At 41.0% G+C, this 20,844-nt stretch overlaps 1 protein-coding gene across 2 annotated transcripts in view; it reads right to left on the bottom strand.

The window, feature by feature from the left end:
- NKD1 (NKD inhibitor of Wnt signaling pathway 1) overlaps positions 1-18,126 on the bottom strand; it is a 112,659-nt gene extending 94,533 nt beyond the window's left edge. For both annotated transcript variants that reach the window (XM_075765468.1, XM_075765469.1), the window contains exons 1-3: positions 17,865-18,126; positions 17,692-17,724; positions 17,332-17,489 (exon numbers count right to left, since the gene is read on the bottom strand). In XM_075765468.1, the coding sequence (XP_075621583.1) occupies positions 17,332-17,489; positions 17,692-17,724; positions 17,865-17,889 (216 nt within the window). In that variant the 5' untranslated portion in view covers positions 17,890-18,126. The remainder of the gene's footprint in view (positions 1-17,331; positions 17,490-17,691; positions 17,725-17,864) is intronic.
- Between the last annotated feature and the right edge of the window lie 2,718 nt (positions 18,127-20,844).

Genomic DNA, 20,844 nt, shown 5'->3' with positions numbered 1-20,844 from the left:
AGAAATGAGTTTAATAGTACATCTTTGGGGATTAGCTTTGTTTAGCTGTCCAAGCCTTTGATTCAAAGTCTGTAGATAGTATTGCTTTAGCTGTTACACAGAAACAGACATATTTTCTGATGGAATGCCTCCCTTGCTCACATGGTCATTCACCTTAATCCCTGTTAACTTTATAGGATGCTATACTGCACATATCATTGGCTGTAAAGGAAGTCCTTTATGCATGTTTCTTGGCCTTCCTCTATTCACAGCATGAAAATGGTGAAGATAAATATACTGCTGAAGCATGGGAATTGGGAAGCTGGATAAAAAGCACTACATTCTAACAGAGGAATTCTTCATTTCTAGACTACATAAAGCAGCTCCCGAGGACGAATTTGCTGTTTTTCTGCTTCAGCATAGTGGGATGTATTATGACCCTATAATCCACTGCGAGCAAGGCAGCAGCTGAGAGCTGCAGTGCCCCTGGAGCTGTCAGAGATGGCTATGATTCACTGAATCACAGTTTCCTTTCCAATTTCCCCGCTGCCTCAAGGAAGGTGGCGAGCACTGCCTCTGCACTGTCCTCTTCCAGAAATGATTCTGCTCCTGAGCTGGGCTATGCTCCACTGTCTTTCCACTCACAAATAGGCAAGTAAGGAAGTAGGATATTGGAGCTGAAAGAATTTCTCCTCACAAAATACACATATGCTATACATGGTTTTTTGTTATCAATCTGGGTATGGTATGACTAGGCAGTATGTATGGTATATATTTGCCTCAAATGGTACAGTATGGTGTGCTAGCCGATGCTAGATGGCAAAAGGATTCTTGATGTTCCACACCCAAATGTGCACCCTGCTAGTTAGACCACCATGTGGCTTTGTTTCTCCACCAACATTTAGTTTCCAAATAATGTATCACATTTAGATCAAGCTCAGGCAAAGCAATAGCTGTTAAAATAGAAGTATCTAACACATGCAGTGTTGAGACCTGAGGAACCAGGAGGGAAAGAAAGAAGCACAGGGCAACTGCTGAGAAAGTGTGAACCCTTGGCAATAGGTGGCAAAGAAAACTTTAAGTCTCCAAAGGAAGAGGAAAAAACCCAATAAATGCCCATATCTAACACACAAAGTACAATGATTCCAGCCAGACTCACTGAACTCTCAAAACCACAGAGCCGCTAGATTAAAACCATTCTTACAATTCAATATTCAGAGAAATCATCTTTAAATACATAATAATGGGTTACAAGATGCCATTAAATCTTCTTTAGACAGGCAGAATTTGTCTGAATTCTCATCATATTTATAAGGAGGGGGAAGCAGGGAAGCTACAGGCTGGGATGTGCCTGGCTGCACACACACACAGCTGGAGGGGTGTGCTCACTGCTGCCAGGCTAACAGGACAATAAGTTTCTCTTCAGCACTATACATTAACTGTGATTTCTATTGTTTATAAGAACAAATGACATTCGCAGCAGACAATCCAGTGGCAACAACTAAAAATCTTGGGAGTATCCATCGCTAGCCATCAGTCACCATTTCTAAACAGGATCATAAGTGATACATCACTGCCAACACCAGAAGGAGGAGGGAAGAGGTGTTAATTAACCTGTAAACCTGCTCCACTTCGTGGTCCAGATAGTACAAAGGCCCACCAGAATAGGAGGCATAGTTCACCCTCATTATAAGGCTCTCCATTACAAAGACAGTGCAAACAAAAGCCTACTGCTTTGGCTCACCACTCCAGTTCATTGTAAACATTTTGACATGCATTTCACTCATGTACAAACTCTGCTGCTCCAAAGAATAACCTTAAAGAGAGGGCAATTTCATTATTCAAGCAAACACCACAAAAAAACCTCATCTCCCTGCAAAGCTGCAAGTCTAGCTGGTGCATCAGAGCTCATCTTCAGTCTAATTTTTAACAAATGTTTTCCTTCGCCCTTTAGTTATGTCTGTGTAGTCCATTTCATCTAGTAACAGTGGTAAAAATCTGGCATTCTCCTCAAACTATATTATTTACCAATTATGATTTATACATATGCTAGCCATATGTTCTATCCCCACATTCCTGCTAAGCTTGCACTAAATTTATGCGCATTACGAAAAGCAAGGTACAGCAATAAGCAGGAAGGCTACATCACTTGAACGCAGGTGTCCTCAGACAGGCCTCCACAAGGAACGGAGATTCAACTCATACATTAAAGACACATCCCTTCCACCACCTTCTAACCTTGTCCAAACTCTTGTTCAGATGAGGGGGAAGTAAAATGTCTTTTTTTCTCCATATGTTAAAACTGCTTTGATAAATACAAACTTTTTAGAATTAGACGTCTTGGGCCACTGGATTGTGACGAGAGCTGGACAGTTCAGAAAGGCCCCTTTCCAAAAGGATTTCAGGAAGATTACTGTAGAGCAAAAAAAGAAACAATGTAAGAGGGGCTTTTTACAAAGGAGGATTATATAAACTCCAACGGAAATTCAAACATTCTTTTACATTCTTATTTTCTTACTTTGCTCGGGAAAGCAGGTAATAAATACATGGTTTATTCATAAAGACATACCAATGGATTAGGTGTACAGCTGGCATTGAAGTTCTTCATGAACTTTAAATATTTCTCTGTCTACCTCAACAGCCTAGGCAGGTAAAAGGATAAAACTTATCCTCACTTTCCTGATGGGAAAGTGGGAAAAAGTGGATAAAACCAGTAGTTTCAAAGAGAAGACAAGTGAGACTAAATGAGTGACAAGTGCTTAGCTATCTTGGGTCTCTGTGAAGATTCATGTTTGAGCAACTTGAGACGGATATACAGCCAAAGCTAGGGTCTAGACTGGCTCCTGTATCTCATTCTTAAGCCATACATTCAGAGTTTCAGGGACCAGGTAGCACCACAGCAACGGCTATCCATCTGACCACCCACATCACAAACACCTCCCATCTTCACATCCAAACCCACAGACCAGTCTTCTAATCTCAGATTACTTCAAAGCCTACCTAATTTGTGATTTAGAGTCCTCAAGAAAGCTGTATTTAACCTATTACCCTATCTCCTTAAGTACAATAGGACTGGCATCCTACCCATGAAAATCCCAACCACTAAATAGAGACCCAAGGGGCTACACTAGTCAGCCCTGTTAGCAAAGGCATACCCTGTTATCAGGGATGCAAGGATTGCACAGTAAGCCTGTCTCTGAACCACTGAGAGCTTTAACTTAGTAGGGATCTTTCTGCCATATATATAAAATATGGTTCAGCACCACTTATTAATGGATAAATCTAAGAAGTGCTGCACTAGAACATGCGGCTTCCAAGAGACGAGAGCGCTACCAGTAATTACTATCACAAGATAAAAATACAAACAAAAATTATCTTATGATTGAAGCAAAAAGAATTAAGGGCACAGCCCAGATATCCCATCCATACTGCCTGTGCTTCTGATGTGCCCAGTCTCATCCCATCCCCTTAACAACCAAGTCAATGATTTTGTTCCATCCTATGCATGTGTATCCTACATTCATTTATTTCTTTGACCACGTTCCCAGTACCAAATGAGCCCTAATTTTCCACTTTGCATCCTTTAACAAGCCTGTCTACATAAGCTGAAGAAACACTCCATCCTCTGCCTACTTGTTTTTTTCAGGCCTCCTTTCAAAGGAAAGGTCTAGCCTTTCCTCTAACCAGCCCTCCCTCATCTTCTTTCTTAAGAGCTCATTTTCACCCACTCTGAGAGGGCTGCACTTTGCTCATTCCTGTTTGATATATTTATTGTGAGACAGGATCATATGAGATTGAAGGCCCAGAAAACCCCATGCTATGTACCTTGCATAAAATGTACTTGCCCTTACACTAGAAAAAGGCTTACATGACATATAGTTTTTATAAATATATATCTATGAAATTTTGAAAGTACGCAAAAAAATTATAATATCATAAGGTGAGAAGGAATACAAAAGAAGAAAAAAAACCACAGTGAAGAGAATCCTTTTTTATAAAAAAGAAAACTATGCTTAACACAAACTTCTTCATGAATTCTCTTTATACTTGCAACAACATAAATTCACCATTCTGCTGACACTACTGAAAAAGTCACCCGAGAAGTCTCATTTTAAAACAAAATTTTACAAAGAGAGGAAATGAGGATTTGTAATGGAACATTTCCTTCTACTTAATCATAGCATCATTACCATGATGGTATAAAGTCCACTTGGACTTTTTAATTGATTTAATGATAAAGACATAACATTTTTGGGCTAACCATCACAAGGACATTCAGTTAAGAGGGAAAAAAATCTTAAATTATAGTTACACACACACCCCCCTCAAAATTATTTAACACCAACAAACAAGAGATTCCTGCAGTAAATCAGTGTTTCTAATATTGCTATTAATTTTAATACTACCTTCAGATTCCATTCACTCAAGTCACTGAGGAATTCTTAAGTATTTGCAGTCATCAGTAAAACAAGGAACTTTTTCAGCTCTTTGCCCTTAGAATCGTGAGGTATAAACTTTCAACTTCCATACAGAAGATATTTTTAAAATGAAGAGTGCATTTCCCAGAATAATGATGCTCTAATACCAAACAGCAGCTCAGTTATTTTGTGTTAAGAAACCAAAGCCCTTCTTACACAATTTCAAAGCAGCAGCTGCTACTTTGAAACTAGGAATTCATCCTGGCCACCTGCTTTAAAACTAGCCAAAATAAACGTGGTGGGATGGTTCCTGTCGATAACCATGGGATGGCAGGGTAGCACAGGTTGTTTGCTGCTAGGGCTTCAGATCCTAGAGATCACGAACTTCTCCAGGATCTGGTCTGGATGAGGACCTGGGGATCAAGCCACATCTGAAAGCTGGCTTAATTATTAAGTGCTAGATTGCAGTACTGTTACTCATGAGGAGCGAAGCTTCATTGCACAGCTGAGATATATTGTTCACAGCATGCCATTCACAGTATGATGTTTTATTCCCACAGCAGACGATCCTTTTCAATCACTCAGCAAGCAGTATTATGGTCTGGCTTGTAAGGTATTGTTTTCTTTGAAGAAAGGTTTTGCTTTGCTGTTGGTTCAGGGTTTTTTAATACACTCAAACCCACCCATAATAGTCATAACAGTAAACTAAAAATTATGACTTTAAAACCTGAAAGTAGCCCATTGTTTCTAGCCTTAATGAATGCTCAAACATTGCAAAAACCAGTGCCCACCAACGGAACACGAGCTCTTCCCAGATTCACAACCATAGCGCATGTAGCATAGTGCACCTCAGGAGATATTTCAGGGCCTAATCCTGCTCTCAGCAGAGTTAATGGACTTCAACGGTAAAAGAATTTGACCGACAAAGACCCAGTCATTTCTAATTCTTGGCATTAAAAAGAAAGTACATTTTGCATTAACCTGAAAATAATCCCTTTCAGAAAACTATACTACAAAGTACTACAAAAGAAAAAGAAAACTTTAAAATAAAATTTTAGGAATATGCTTGTATGTTTTTAAATATTAATATAACATTGCTAAAGAGGGGGTGGAATTTAAAAATCACATCACTGCTAACTGTCCTAAGGTTCTTTCCACTTTCTACTCCTTTTTGCATTGCTTTCCCCCTTTGCACGCCCCTTGTGCAGAGGCACATTTCATACAAAGTAACCCACTAGCACTGCCAAGGTGGAACTATGCTCTTCTCTTTACAGCCAGCAAAGGACTCACACCTTGATCTTCAAGGAAAAGCCTCTGGATAGTGCAACTCAAAATGCTGCTGCAAGTTTATTTCTTCTTTTTTTTTTTCCTTTTCCTGTAAATTACTCCTCCTTTTGATGTCTATTCTTGCTCTTAAAAAAAAATACACCAGGTTAAGATGAAAACTGCCCACACGACAAGTTTGTGTTTACAAGCTTAAGAGCAAGTTTCGCTTGAACACAGGTCAATGCTGCTTTAAGAAAACATCACATACCAAAAAAATCACACATGGTTAGAACACATCACGAGCAGAGAGGAATTGTGGACTCAGTCTGTGAGGCACCGAGCCAGCCCGAGAAGCCCTTTGAAGTTAGAAAAACATCCTCTGGTCAGAGCACATTTGTGAAACCGTGGGACAGGCGCTTTAAACAACATTCACTCCGAGATCACCTGCGGTGTGCCAGTGGATTGGCGCCTGTGTAACTTCAACAACGTAACCCTTTATACTCCACAAAGATCGCTCACTCCAAAAGCTGTCCTATCAATAGCATACAGCCAAAAACCTGTGTGGCGAAACCTGTACCATTTCACTCTCTGTACAACACAGGCAATTCCAACAGGCACATGAAGTTTGGGAAACCCTGCTGTAAGCAGAACTTGGTCAACGGAAGAAAGGGTGCTATACCTGGACAAAGCAGCACTGGTACAGAAGGAAGGCATCACCCTGCAAGAAGGGCCACTGCAAACCAGTGTTGCACAAACCGTACAATATAGTTTGGAGTGCAGCTGGGTATGACACAAAATACTCACCATCATCATGAGAAGAAAGATTCTTGGCTACGGAGAGCTGAGTCCAGGTAACACACATGTCCACCCATTTACAGACAGATGAGACTGAACATCAGCAGACTGCTTTTTCAGCTGAGTTACCTCCCTCTGCGCAGTTCTGCCCTCAGCTATTAGCACCCAGCCCGCTGGCATCAGTAAGCTGGGCCAACACAATTTAAAGCCAAATCCTCCCCCTGATCTGGCATCTCTCTCAGACTGGCACACCTCTCAGAAAAGAGAAATATGTCTCTGGACATATTTCTAACTGAAGGCAGAACAGGTTATCCATCCCTGATACTACTGGATATTGGAACTGATAAGCAGTAACAAGAGATTTTGAATAGACTCCACGTCTATTGAGAGCATGGAAGGAGGAAGCCTCACCCAGTCTTTGGATAGGGCTCCTGCTGCTATTAGGAGACACTCTGACTGTACAGTAGGGCAGGACTCTTTCCTTGCTTAAAACATACCCCTAAAGGCATGACATTAGCATTTTTCTTTTGTAACCATTCTGTTGTTCTGTATTTGACAAGCTTTCCAATTTTCCTCAGTGGTAGTGAAATTGTCCTTATTTTTTTGAGGAGACCAGGACTGTTGGTGTTGCCATCACAAACACACAAGGACAGTCAGATTACTATTGCAGAGCTAATAAGGGACCTCACAGTCTTTTTGCTACTCCCACAGGACATTACCCATTGTCTGTTATTCATTTACTGGCAAATCTAGGGCAATTCCACTGCAGTATCTTCAGTTTCTGTCATTCCAAAATGGGGAAAATCAGAGGTGGCCATAGATTAAGGTCAAATTGTTTTACCAGAGGTTTGTTCTGTGTTTAAACCGCACATGTATGTTCACTGGCTAAGCACAGGGAACACCTGCATGCTCCAGCCTAGCTAGTCCCTCCCTGGATAACAGCAAATGTCCAAGGACACAGAGCTACTTCAACGTGCCTTACTTTTGACTTTCATCACACAGTTCTCACAAAAATTTATTTCATTTTTTTTCTAAGTTGCATTAAAAAAAAAATAAACAGCACAACTGGACAAGAGTGCCATGGTAAGGCTGATGACCAAATTCCAATGAAGTCTATGTAGCATCAATGAATACAATACTTCCTTTCCAAATGCTGGGGTCTTTTTTCCTTTCTTTTCTGTTACACACCACCATGTTCTGATCCAAGACTGACTGCCTTTCAAAGAAAAGGCCTGTGCAATAGCTTAGGCAGGAAGAGATCTCATTTACTACTTTATGCTGTGCATTAGTCCAGAGTTAAATATTTTGTGTGCTTCCTATTGGTCATAAATAGACAATTAAAAACAGCCTTAGAGTAGAAGAAGAAGAAAAGAAAAAAAAAGAAAACAAAAAGAATGAGACTGTGGTGCAATACTTTAACAAACCAACCTAATTAGATAAAAAACACCTTCGTACAATAAAAATGTGGTATTTTAATGGGTATTAAGCAGTGCTGTGGGAATAGCCTCTCTCAAAACATGCTTTTTAAACCTATCTGCAAAACTACATTGCTAATTGCAAATGGGAATTTAAGTGGCCGTACAAGCGGGAAAAACTATTGCGAACCTGTCATAAAATTATCAGATAAACTGCATCTGCAGAAAGTACATTGCCATTCCACCAGCAGTGTAGCTGCTAGATAAAAAGACTATTAGTCTCACCACTTCAACCTTCCTTCATCTTCCACTGATGTGGCAGAGAACCCGATACAAAACCACTGAAAGCAATGAGAAGTTTCCCCTCTATTATGGCAGGGCTTTGCATCAAAGCATAACAGAGAAATATTGGAGAATTTTTCAAGATGATAAAACCAGACTTACCTAACTGCACTGAGTTAAAAATATACCTTTAAAAGTAATTTATTTATGGTATTCTGAAAAACTCCTTTTACATACACATCCACATCAGGAACAAGACCTTGCACATAAGCTTTGCATAAATAAAAATGGCTTTAACTGAGATAACCTATGAAGTTTATCCTCAAAATAAAATTAAATATTCAGGATGGCTAAATGAGGCACAGTTTTTCCATGGGAAAATATCAAAGTATTATTTATTTTTCTGTAAGTACTTGTTTTGAAAAGCCTTTCCTCCCCACCTGGGCTTCGGCTAAAAGCCACAATCTACATTTAAACAGTGTGTATGCTTTAGAAAACTATCAACCATCTTTTTTTTAAAGCAGAAGCATATGAAATTATTTGATCCACTTTTCATATAGAGAGTCTAGGGCTGACCATAAAGAAATAGGCAGGCTCCCAGTATAAACTTACCAGGATTACATCAAAGACCTTCCCCTAGGATCAGACGATTGATTTCTTCAATGCTTTTTAGAATTTCTTCCAGGATATTTTGGGTTATTGCCTTAGACCTTTGCTCAGCTGGAATGACAGATATTCTGTTTGCTAGACTATGATGTTCTCTCTTTATAGGGGAATGAGTGTCTGTAGTTTATACACACGTACACTATGTGAACAGAGAGAGACTTGGAAAGTTCACAAACAAAATTATTATTTATTGTTTCAAAAAGAGTAGTTTATTACAGAAACACTGATACAGGCTTAACCACAGCATCTTATGCAATACAGAGACTGCTTGTTATTCTGTGAGCTCAGGACCGGGGTACTCTATGCTCAGAGAAAATTCCTGTCCCCCAAACAGGCATTTATTCTTTATATGCATTTAACGCATAAGGCTTAGCTTTACAGCCACTACCTTCTTTACCTAACTCTCTTGAAACTAACCATCCTGGAATCATAAAACATTTTCAGGATAGGACAACAAGAAATGGCTTAGTCCTTACCTACTGCTATCAAATCTTTGGGGAATCAGACAGCAAACTATCTCCGAGGGCAATGCGACACACTACCCACCATTCTCCTTCCTCCCCCAAGATAAAATCTGTCACCTCCGTACCACTCATCATTTGCATCAGAGTATGGATCAAAAGATCCGAGGCTGCTCCCAAATCCCATTTCTCCTGCAAGACAGTACTTTGTTCTGTCACTTCCCTACTGAGTCTATCCCCTTATTTTATGCCTCACAGCATGTGTGGCTGCACCCCAAGATCAAACACCCATGCATGATTTTCTTTCACAGATCTTGAATCACAATGTTATACTTTAATAGGAACCTCAACATACTTAATCCCTTTAAAGCTCCCACAGTAATGCCCCCAAATGCATTAAATTCCACCCTAATTGCAAAACACAAAGTATTTCTCTCAATGGACAGTGCATAGACTATTCTGACCACATGCCAATCCATCTCTGAGCTAAAGCAACATACACTGCCTGCATTTGTCAGTTTGAAGCCCAAGGATACGTGGGTGAAAATTCCAGGCACTTTAAAAGTTCTCTGCTGCAAATTTTGCTCAAAACATAACTGATCCTCTCCCACATTTTAAGGGAGGATCTCACATTCTCAAGGGATTCTCATTGCAAATGGCATCAGGGACCAGTGCCACTGAGTCTGCATTTAAATCCAAATCCATTACAACCAAAAGCTAGACTGGTAGATGGCACTTTTTCAGGTACAAGCAAGACACCCTTTCACAGTCAGCTCGATGAGCTTCAGAGTTCCACTGAATTTTCAGATTGAGAAGGGTTATCAGAGAAAATTATTAAACTCTGATCTTTGACAAAAAACAGAAAAACTGCTTGCCTGATAAGTCTTGTGAACAAGCATTCAGTTTTATTAACAACAGTTTCAGATTTAAGGAGCAACAACTTCTCATGTATGTTTGGCAAGGACCTTGTTTTGAACCAGGGAGCCACAGGGTCTTCCATTATCCCTGCCAAGGGGTAGTGTGGCAGGATCTTTTAGGTGTGTTTTTACAGGGCTCTTCTTGGCCATTGAGGAGCTTCTCAGGCACTGATGGCATTTCAGTCTCCTGTGGCCAGATTCTGGTCTTCAAGGAGCACAACGATTTACTCCACCAAAAGTTTTATAGACTAAAACAATAGGATCATTTATTGCCCTATAACATACAGTAGGCCATATCACACAAACAAAATCAGTGGTGCTAAGTTTCACAGCTGCTGTAGGACCTCCCAACAAGAGACTGCATCGTTCCCTTCCTCAAACGATTAGATTCTGTATGACTAAACCAGAAGTATTTCTCACATATGATGGGCACATATCAGGCCATGTGAGACACACATGTATAGGTATTAAGGAATCTGGCTGAACAGCTATTTGCAGATATAAGCCTGTTTGAAAGCCAACTCCCATGACAAGCCAATGGTCCGGTCCTTATTAAACAGCGGACGTGCAAATAGACTGCTGTCATGTAACCGCAAGACACGAACTATACAGGACTTCCCAACTCAAAACAGGATGTCTCTCACATTCAGAAATGTCATCTCTATTCTGCAAATTACAAGATAAAAGTATATGCCATATTGCTCTGATGGCAATAAATCCAGAAGTTTACAAAAAAGCAAACGTATACTGTATGGCTGTATCCCTTACAGAGAGACCAGGACAGCAACATTTGTACCTACACAAGTTATTTCCCCTGTCTCTTAGATTACGCAGTAGTTAAAAGTATCTGTGCCAGCACAGCCCTTTCACCACAGCTAACACCACTGGTGTTCCACCACTGCAAGACAAATGTCATGAGATATTCCAACACAAACATGCTTTGCTGGCTCAGAAATCAGACACAATGAAGATTTTTGCATTTGGAACTTGGTTAATAATTCTTTAATGGAATACAGTCCAACTCAGTCTCCCATAGTTGTAGTTACTCTGTAGGAGTAAATACAAGCCTAGTTGTGCTGCCAATGTTGGCAGATATGACTGAATAAATTCACAGGGAAAGTCTATTTGATCATTTCTTCACATTAACTTTTTGAACTAAAACTATACCTCATTTTCCATGAAAAGGTATCTATAAATATCACATAGTCTGAAAACTCCCAAGTATTCAGAGTAACTAGTATATTAACTAGAAAAGTAGTTTAGTTACAAAAAAATACTTCAAGTATTTTGCACATTTCAACATCTACCATTTACTTTCCAACCAGGTTTTGATGCTGACATTCATGAAGCAAAATCCATCCACAAGGATTTCTACAAAGGCCAACATCTGCAGCACAGGGAGCAATGTTCCATTTTGATTTAAATATCATCACCAAACGATTATTTCCTCAACTTTGGAAAACCTAACTCTTACAAAGTTTCAATACTCAAAAGACTTATCTTTCCTCTGTTCATAACTCAATTCAAAAGAAACCATAAAAGTCAACTAAGATCTTCTTCTAAAGGGTGCCTACAAATAGCCACTTACCGAGCTCCTCCTGGGTCTTATTACCAATCTCACAAAACCTGCAGAAAACCCTTCTGTTAATGAATGCTGCTGTAAAGAACATTCCCATATGTGGACAATCATGTGCTACAAATTTCCCATTTTTGTTATAACCAAAGTTTTAGTGTAAAGTCTGGACTACATTATTTACATTTAAGTCATTAAAGAATATAACTTACTGTTGTTACTTTTCATCCCCATTTACAGAAGAAAGTGTACTCCATAACCAAGGCCGCTTCATTCAGAAGAATTAAGGTTTCACTAAGCCAAGAGGAACTTAGCAGTAGCCCAAGAGACATAGCTATCACTTAGATGAGGACTTCACCCAGCTACTACACAGAATACACTTTGTTCTTACAAACATCACCCTAAGTAACTCCACTTTAGGGGGGATGGGAGAAAGAGGGTTGTTAGAGATCAAAAAAAAAGTTACTTTAGCAAGATTGTTTGCAGAAACTTCACGGGCCATTCAGCTTTCCAATCAACATGCCAAATTAAAAGTGCACCACGTTAAATCTGAAACACCTATAAAACAAGCCCTGATGAAATACAGACTGTCTTCCATCCACCTCCTCCATATGGATCAAGCAAAGTCAACTTTTAATTTCATAACACAAAATATTTAATTTATTCTTCTCTTCATATGTCAATTTAACCTCTGGCACATAGCTTTGAAACCATGTAAGGATGCCTAACACTTTCCATATGGCAACTGAATTGTGGCTTTTAATTGCACCAACTGGTATCATTCAAGGATAATTCCCTTGGAATCCAGCTTTCTGCTACACTATTGGCCAATTCACTAATCTCATCACTATGGCAGTAATAATTTCAGAGACTCTTTGATTGTTAATATTTATATTATAATTTTCCCAAACCAGAGCTGTCAAGATATACTACATGCACCACTAATTAAATTATCTTGGTTTGTCGGCACCAAATTTCAACACTAAATAATATTCTGCTTCTCTCTTTAAATACAAAGTTTGGCAATTTTATTTTAAATGCCATACACAATATTTTGTATACCAAAATATTTTTTTAGTCACACCAATATCTAGCACTGCTGAGTCTGTTGTTTCTTTTATCCTCATAGTCAATACAAATAATTATCTATACAATACTGACACTAATGCACTTGAAAATATTTCAGTTTGGAAGATCAAGCAGTCACACAAGATAGCACCCAAGGAAATTTTAATTGCTCTTGTCACCATATCAGTAAGAAGGCAGTCTTTCAAATGTCATTCTACCCGTGAGATGACCCCAAAGTAGTGCTACAATTAAATCTTCCACTTCAACAGCCTCTAAACCATAGTATATACATACCACTTAAAAAGTCTAATAATTTCATTTTGGATAAATGACCTACCCAGCTGTGTCTTCCATAAGACTATGTATTTTTATATGCACACACACATGCTATTCAACAGTGGGACATGGGGAAGGGCTTTTTTTATTGTTTGTTTTAAAATTTAAGAAAGATCATGCTATAGAGGAGCAGTGAAGTTGACACTGGGGTAGTCTCCTCTCAGCCATGCAAGGAATGCCCATTAATGTCACTGGCAGTTAAAGGCACAGAACAAATGGAGAACAAGCCCCACCTCTGAAGCAGGGATGTGCCTCAGCATTTCATACTGTATTATTCCCAGACCAGATACTCAACTCAGCACCAAAGAGGCCAGCAGAAGTGGTATGCTAAAGTGTTTTCTTTTTTACCTAAAATGATTACTTACAACTTGGCTCACTGTGAGCTGGTTTGAAATTTAATTAAAAATATGAGATTTTTTTCCAATCCCAAGCACAGATCTTAACAAGACACACAAGAAACTAGTAAAATTTCTTATGGCTTTGAAGATAAAAGTAAATTGAACTAAGCAAGTGTCATATTTAATATTTTCCCCTCTAGCATAGAACTACTTCTCAGTTAAATAAATAAACACATGAATATTTGCAAACAATGTTGATCTCCAAAAATAGTTTGTAAAAGTAAACACCCTGAATAAAGTTAAACTTAAGAATTATACAGGATAATCCACAGCATCAGAAAACGTTTCTGGGCACAAGTTAACTCCTTTATAAAGCAGCAAAGCGTATTCACTTGCTCTAATAGATTTACAACCTCAGTGGATTCAATTAGCTTTGAAACTAGAAGATGACTCTGGACCTCATACTTTTCATGGATGCAACAGAATTCGTTTTTTCTTTAATTCCACACGATGTGGAAGGCTGCAGCCCAGCCCTCAGCCTCCACAGTAATTAAAACATTTAGAGCAGAGCAGCCCCTGCTGGGCGGGTGGCAATGGTTTAATGAGATCAGAGCTCTTAGCCCAGAACAGAAAGTTGTATACACACCAGAAGTGCATATTTCAGATACACTCCCCTACCCACGGCCCATGCCTTCACCCAACATTACTCTGAGATCCTTCTCAGATGACTGATGCATTTGGCAATACCTGGACACTAATTACTGTTCTTCCAGTGAATTGGAGCGGGAAGACCCAGATGGACAGGACACGACATGGACAATATGTCAGCTGAGGGAAGTCTGCTCTAACCAAGAAATTCTCAAAACTTCACTTCAGGAAGAGAAAAGGTGTTGTATTCTTGAACCCTCCTTGTGTCAAACACTCCTTGAGTGAACTGACGCAATGACCTCCCCTCCACAATTACTGTAAATTCAATCATTCTAGAGAGGAGCACAAATGAAATTTTATTGCTTTCCTGTATTAGTCACTCATTCCTCTTGTAAAATGCTACATGAATCCCCCTGAACTTCAGTGTCATCTCCCCTGGATGACTAATGTGTCTCTGTTATTGAGGAAAACAGCCTTCCAACTACAACCAATACAGAATTTTTGGATTATACAGAGCAGTGTAAGTCAAATTTCACTATCGCATTCAAGTTCTAATCAAAATTATTCAAATCTTTGAAGTTTCAGACTTGGAAGCAACGGAGTGCTCACTTCCATCAACAGGTCTTTGGAAGTACACTGGATTTCACCAAACAGGGCCCTACATACTAATGAAACTACTATCGAGAAAACTCTGGTTAAGGATTCCTAGGAGGAAAATTATTTCTAGGACCATTAGTTTTTTTAAACTCAACTGGATGTTTCTCTGAATGCAGACATTTTCATCAGTGTTTGATCTAACTCCTTCTGCCATTTCCCCCTATTTCAGGAAAAAAATGTTTTAATGAGAATCCAAGGTTTCAGCTGTGACACTATAAAACTGTACCATTCCACAGAGCCTTGTAAGCTAATTGAACATTTTAGGAGGAATTCTGAAGTCGTAAGAAGAGCCCTTGGTCAATTCAAGTGCAACAGTACTACATTACTGGAGAATACACAAATGTCCCACACAATCCCATGTGACTAACCATGAGTAGAAGCATCTAGTATTTCTACAACTTGAGGTGAATGAAGAGCCAACAGGTTAAGCTACAATTTGCTTTGTATCTTGGTATAATTATACAAGAGATCAAAGAGATCTCAGAAGTGAAACAGTCAGGCAATCTCAGTTATGGAGGCAATAGCTGTGACTCCACAATCCTTGTCAAAAGGACTGTACATATGGCACATCTGGTTCCAATGTAGGATTAGAAATGCATCCTTCCATATTACAAAAAGTTCATATTTTAAAGGAACTTTAATGTAGCTGTCACAGCGTGCCTGTGACAGGATGACAATTAAACTAAATCAATTAGCAGGCTATACATGCACACAGATACTACCAAATATATTAGGCAATAAATTGCAAATATTTTCAAACATTCAGAAACAGCTCTATCATGACAGCAAAAAGGCTCATGGGAACAGTGCTTTTAAACATACTTAAACCTATTTACAGTTTTCTAATGTACTAAAACTGTAGACTAATTTTTAGTTAATGGCTTGCTAATTGCTGAGTTATCATGAGGAGGACACCTTGAGTAAGAGAAATACTGTTCTAATGTCATTCCAGCTGAGCAGCCTCACGGAACTGAAAACTGAAGAGTTTTGTGAATAGCAAAGTATATTTGACAAAAGATTTTTTTTTCTGCTTTTCAGAAAGCAAACTGTCTTTGTGGAAGAAAATCCACTTCACAAAGCTAAAGTCATAGCTTTTTACCTTTAACTCTTGTATTTTAAACCTATGTTTAGTTTGGTGAGCTCAACTTCTTTCCTAGAAAATATATATGTGAAAGGTAGAACATAGCTAAAAAGCTTGACTCACAAAAATGGGGATAATTAAAAATAATTAAAAGCACATTTTTACTCTTTGCATCTCTATCATATATGTATGTACCATTATTACTGAGAATGCCTTTCTTTGTACACATTGTCTCGAAGTAAAGCACAATAAAAATCACTTCAACCAACCACACCCGCAAGTTGAATGTGAAGTGATTATGCTCATCAATTACAAACACTTACATCAATATCTTACCCCCTTCTAATGACTCCCAAACAATTTATCCTCCTCTAAATACAATACTGGTGGAATCTAAAAAGTCATCATTAGCTTGTCCCATACTACGCATCTTCTATGCACTTTAATGCCCCACGTAAAATGAAGTATTCTTGACTTGCAAATTAATTTTTCCTGAGACACGAGAAGTCCAGGCTTCGGACAATAAAACCGGTGGCTAACAAAGCGAAGAGCCTGCAGGAGGTTTGGTGGCCCTGCTCTGCTTGTGCTTTCAGAGCCACATTCCTTGCTGGGAAGCACAGATTCCAATCTCCCCATCTCTCAGGTTACTTTTCCACTGATGGAGCTTTCAGGGCTTGATCCAAAGCTCACAGAAGTCAATGGGAGTCTTTCAGTAAACATCAATAAGCTCTGGATCATACCCTGAAACACTATGAGGACCATCTCTAAGAATCGTTAAGTTTGTTTACCTCCCATCACGCCTTTTTGTTTAAAGAGACGACATTAAAAGAAGAAAAAAAAAAAGGCAACTTAAACATTTCCTGCAGCCCAGTTTTACAGGGGAGAACTGGACAAAAAGAAAGGGTGGAAAGTGACCACAGTGGTAACAGCCAGGACAAGTGACATGTGCAGTAACTCTTACGGAGAAAGTCAGCCATGCGTTATTAGCAAAGAGCAAATAAATAACAAAACACTCTTCAGGGACTTCTCCGTTCCTGAATTCCTCTGCCAAAATGTCACAAACTTGTGCGCCAATCAGGGTTCACAAGCCTGCGCACGCTGGCAGGGTGCTGAGCTTTTCCCAGAGATTCTCTGTTCCTGTTTGTGAAGGGTTTTGTTCTAACCGTACTGCCCAGACACTAGCGGACAGGTCCCCTTGCTCCTCTGGGTTTTATACCAGCACCAAGTTTGCTTTGCAGCTCCTAACTTCATCAAAGGGCTGAAGGAAACCACCCACGGGGCAGGCTCTTGGAGCAGCATTAGGGCAAAGAAAACCCTTCCGTTGCACAACCGCCCCTTGGGAGGGAGAGAGGGATGTAGAAAGAGCTTTTGGTTTTCCCTCTTTCAAAAAGAAGGGGCGGGGAGGTGGGGACAGCGAGGAGGCTGACATACCCTGGCGCTGGAGAGCCTGCAAACAGCCCGGTGCTGGCAGCCTTGCTGGAGTCCCGAGCTGCTGCCTCCGCTGCTGCTGCCCCCGGAGTATTTCTGCTTCACCATCCAGTCCTCCAGCCCTTTGCGAGCCAGAGAGGCGTTCACCGCAAAACTATCACCTAGAAAAGAGGAGACAATGCCGCCGCTGAGCCGCCCGCAGAGCCCGCCTGGCCCCCGCGGCCATCCCCGCGGCCAGCCGGGGCGGACACGCAGGGCGCAAACCGCGGCGGAAAGTTGAGGGGAGAGGGCAGGGGGACAGGGACAGCCACCCGGACCGGGGGAAGGCGTTCAAAGTTGCTAACAGTAAGGAGCCATCCCTACCTTCTGGACTTTCTCTGGGTTTACAAACGGCAGCTAGGCAGATCCGGAGGAAAGTGTGTGGGGGAAATAATAAAGGAAGATCATTAGACGCCAATATAAAATCACAGCAACAAACCGAGTAAAATCCGAATAAGGGGAAGGGGCTAAGGAAGTAGCAAGTGAAAAGAACTAACCATGTTTCGAGTGAAGTTTCCCCATCTCTCTGCATTGATCTGTAATTACGATTCATTTGACTGTTTGCAGTAGGGTCAGGTTCGCTTGTTATTTTTGTAGATATATAAAATCCCAGCGTATTTAGAAATCCATGTGTTCCACTTCTCCCTGCTAACGCACAAGCGAGATCAAATCTCAGTTCCTCTCTTGCAGCACGGTCCGGCGTCCCCCTCTCCGCTCCACTCTTCCTCCTCTCTCCTCTCTTTCCCAAAGACAGAGGCGGTTACAAAAGACCTTACTTCACCCACCGGGGAACATGATTGACACCTCATTGAGATTAGACCACTTGCAGGCAGCCTCCGCCTTCCCATTGGGCCGCGGCGGCAGATGAAAGGGGCGAGTGAGCCTTTTGGAGGCTCAAAAAAAAAAAAAAAAAAAGGAAAGAAAGAAAAAAGAAAAAGGAGCAGCCAGGGCGCGTTTCACTTCCAGCCAGGCACGGGCGGCAGGGCTGGCCCCGCTCCGCTCCCCGCGAAGTCCCGGGGGCGCCGGGCAGACAATACGCCGCGCTGCCCCCCGCCGCCCCCGCCTTGCTCGCCCGCGGCGGCCGCGCCCGCGGAGGCAGCCCTGCTTCGCCCCGCGTTGCCGGCGGCTCCTGGCCCGGGCTGCTGCCGCCGGCCGCCCCTGCCCGGCCCGGCCGCGAGTTGCCGGGGCCGCCCCGCCGGGCAGTGCCGCCCTCCGCAGGCTGCGGGGACGCCTGCGGACAGCCGGCGCTGCGGGGGTACCGCTCTCCGAGCCCGCGGGGGCCTGCCCCCTTTATTCGCGGAGAAGCAGCTTTTCCGCATGGGCCAAAGGGTCTCCCTCCCAGCCGCGACTCTGTATCTGCCTCCCCTTCAGGGATGCAGAAGGGATCCTAAGGCGGGACACCCCGCACGCCGTTTGTGATGTTCGCAAACCGCTTTCCATCACCCCTGGTACTCGGATGCGGTGATGAAGTGCTCCTGAACCCCTCGTGTCCCTACCTAGCAGTACCTTGATTGCAAAAGAAGCCGGCATATCTGGAAAAGCAGTTGTTCTCTTGACTTAGTCCTGCAAACTGTTTCTCACGGGCACCTCTGTGCGCACAAGTGATCCTACTGAAGTCCCTGTTAATGCCAAAACGCAGTTTTCAGGGTCAGATCCAGAACCTTTTCTCAGTGATTCAAAATGTTGACAGCAGAAGGACAAAGTCTCAATCAGCTGCTTTATTATTATTATTATTATTGAGTAGATGAGATTTAAAAAGAATCTCCCCTTCTCCAGTTTATGAATGGTATATTTTTTACATATAGAATAAACTAAAAGGAAACTTGCTGTTTCATAAAGACAATTCTCACAGTCATTAAAAATTTGTTTCCTGCGTCTGGCTGGTCATTATTTTTCTGTTTATGAAAATCACATCTCCCTTGAGATCCTTATAGTTCAACTAGGGGAGATAAAAGGGAGTGCATAGTAGATTCAGAACAAGAAAAAATGAAGGCTTCTGAGAATTTTACTCAAGAAACTACTAGTCAAACTATGTAGGGATTGACCCAGATGGGCCTGGTCCAAAAACTTCAAGGCCACATCTGTGCTTTCAAATCCATACGTTTCAAGCACAGGGAGGAATGAGTTAGACTTGGGAGCTCATCTGAAAAAAAAGATTCAAAGCATATGTAGTAACACTTCTGCAGGGAATTGGGACGGGGAGAGGAGGGTCAGGCTTGGAGCTCATTTTTAGAAGGAATTCCAAAGCACATGGATGTGGTGAAGGTCTGGTATGAAACGACTGCACAGCACAGCCAGTGGAAAGCCATTAAATGAACCATTTAAAGCCAAATTGTTCTTTGGATGACTGCAAAGTCATTTCTCACATTATTTCAACTATTTATCTGTCTAGCAAAGAAAACACTTGTGTTGTGAAATGCAGCCATTGCAGCAGCATCAATTGCTTGTCAAATAGCTAATAACATGCCTCTTTTGCAAATCTCTTTTTTATGTATTTTAATAATTTATTTGGCCCATTTTTTATGTTGTGGGTTTAAAGGGACGTATTTGTTCCTTTGAAGATTGCCTCTTGTTCTGGGGAGGAGAAAAAGGGGAAGAAAGTGATTTAGATAAAGCAGACTCCTTGGGGCATGAGTCTCACCTAGACAGTGAAAACTTGTAAAAACTCTCTGATACATATTAAGAAATTTGAAATTGTAATACCAATTTTATTTGCTGCTCAGCTTGGCATATATTCGAGTACCCTTTTTTAACTTCATCAGCAAATGTTTTATTTGAGATATCACTTATCTTCACTGTTTATGAGAAATACAGATCACCTTAATGGAAGTGCCTTCCAAATTGATTTATTCATTTATTTTGTGAAATGGTGCCCCCATCATTCAGCTCTTGGGAACAAAACGAGGCCTTAGAAATGCCCTGAGTTCAGCAGGTCTGAACAAGGACCAGGGGAAGAAGCCCTCGCTTTCACAGTGGATTACAGAGGTCCACTTGTGTCCCAGTTACAGAGTTGAAGGGACTTGCATTTGTGACACAGTCACTGTTGTGCAGTAATGCTTTCACATATGCAACGTTTGTTAGAGTTTAAAGCGAGCCCTTTTTAATTACTGTCAACGATGTACGCTGCAAAACCAAGGTTTTCACAGGAGAGCAAATCTGACAAAAGAATCCCAAATGTCAGTAGCTGACTCTGCGTACAATGGGATTCACGATTACAATGCTGACTCCGCATACAATGGGGTTCATGACTGCGATGCTTGGGCACAGAGCTAACACAAATACAAGCTGGTGACACTACACTGAGTAGGAATCACAACTGCAGCTATTTCTTCCTCCACCTGGGAAAGAGAAAGTTTTAGCTACTCTTAAAGGGCCAAATCTGAGATTCTTAGCGTGGTTTTGCTCAGACAAATTCCAGTTGATTTCAGGAGGATTTAGCATGGTATAACAACTAAACGAGGACCTCAGGATTTGACT

The sequence above is a fragment of the Balearica regulorum genome, chromosome 13 (assembly GCF_011004875.1).
Source record: "Balearica regulorum gibbericeps isolate bBalReg1 chromosome 13, bBalReg1.pri, whole genome shotgun sequence".
NCBI classification, from domain to species: Eukaryota; Metazoa; Chordata; class Aves; order Gruiformes; family Gruidae; genus Balearica; species Balearica regulorum.
The sequence above is the reverse complement of the archived record's forward strand: the minus strand, read 5'-3'. Positions and strand labels throughout refer to the sequence as shown.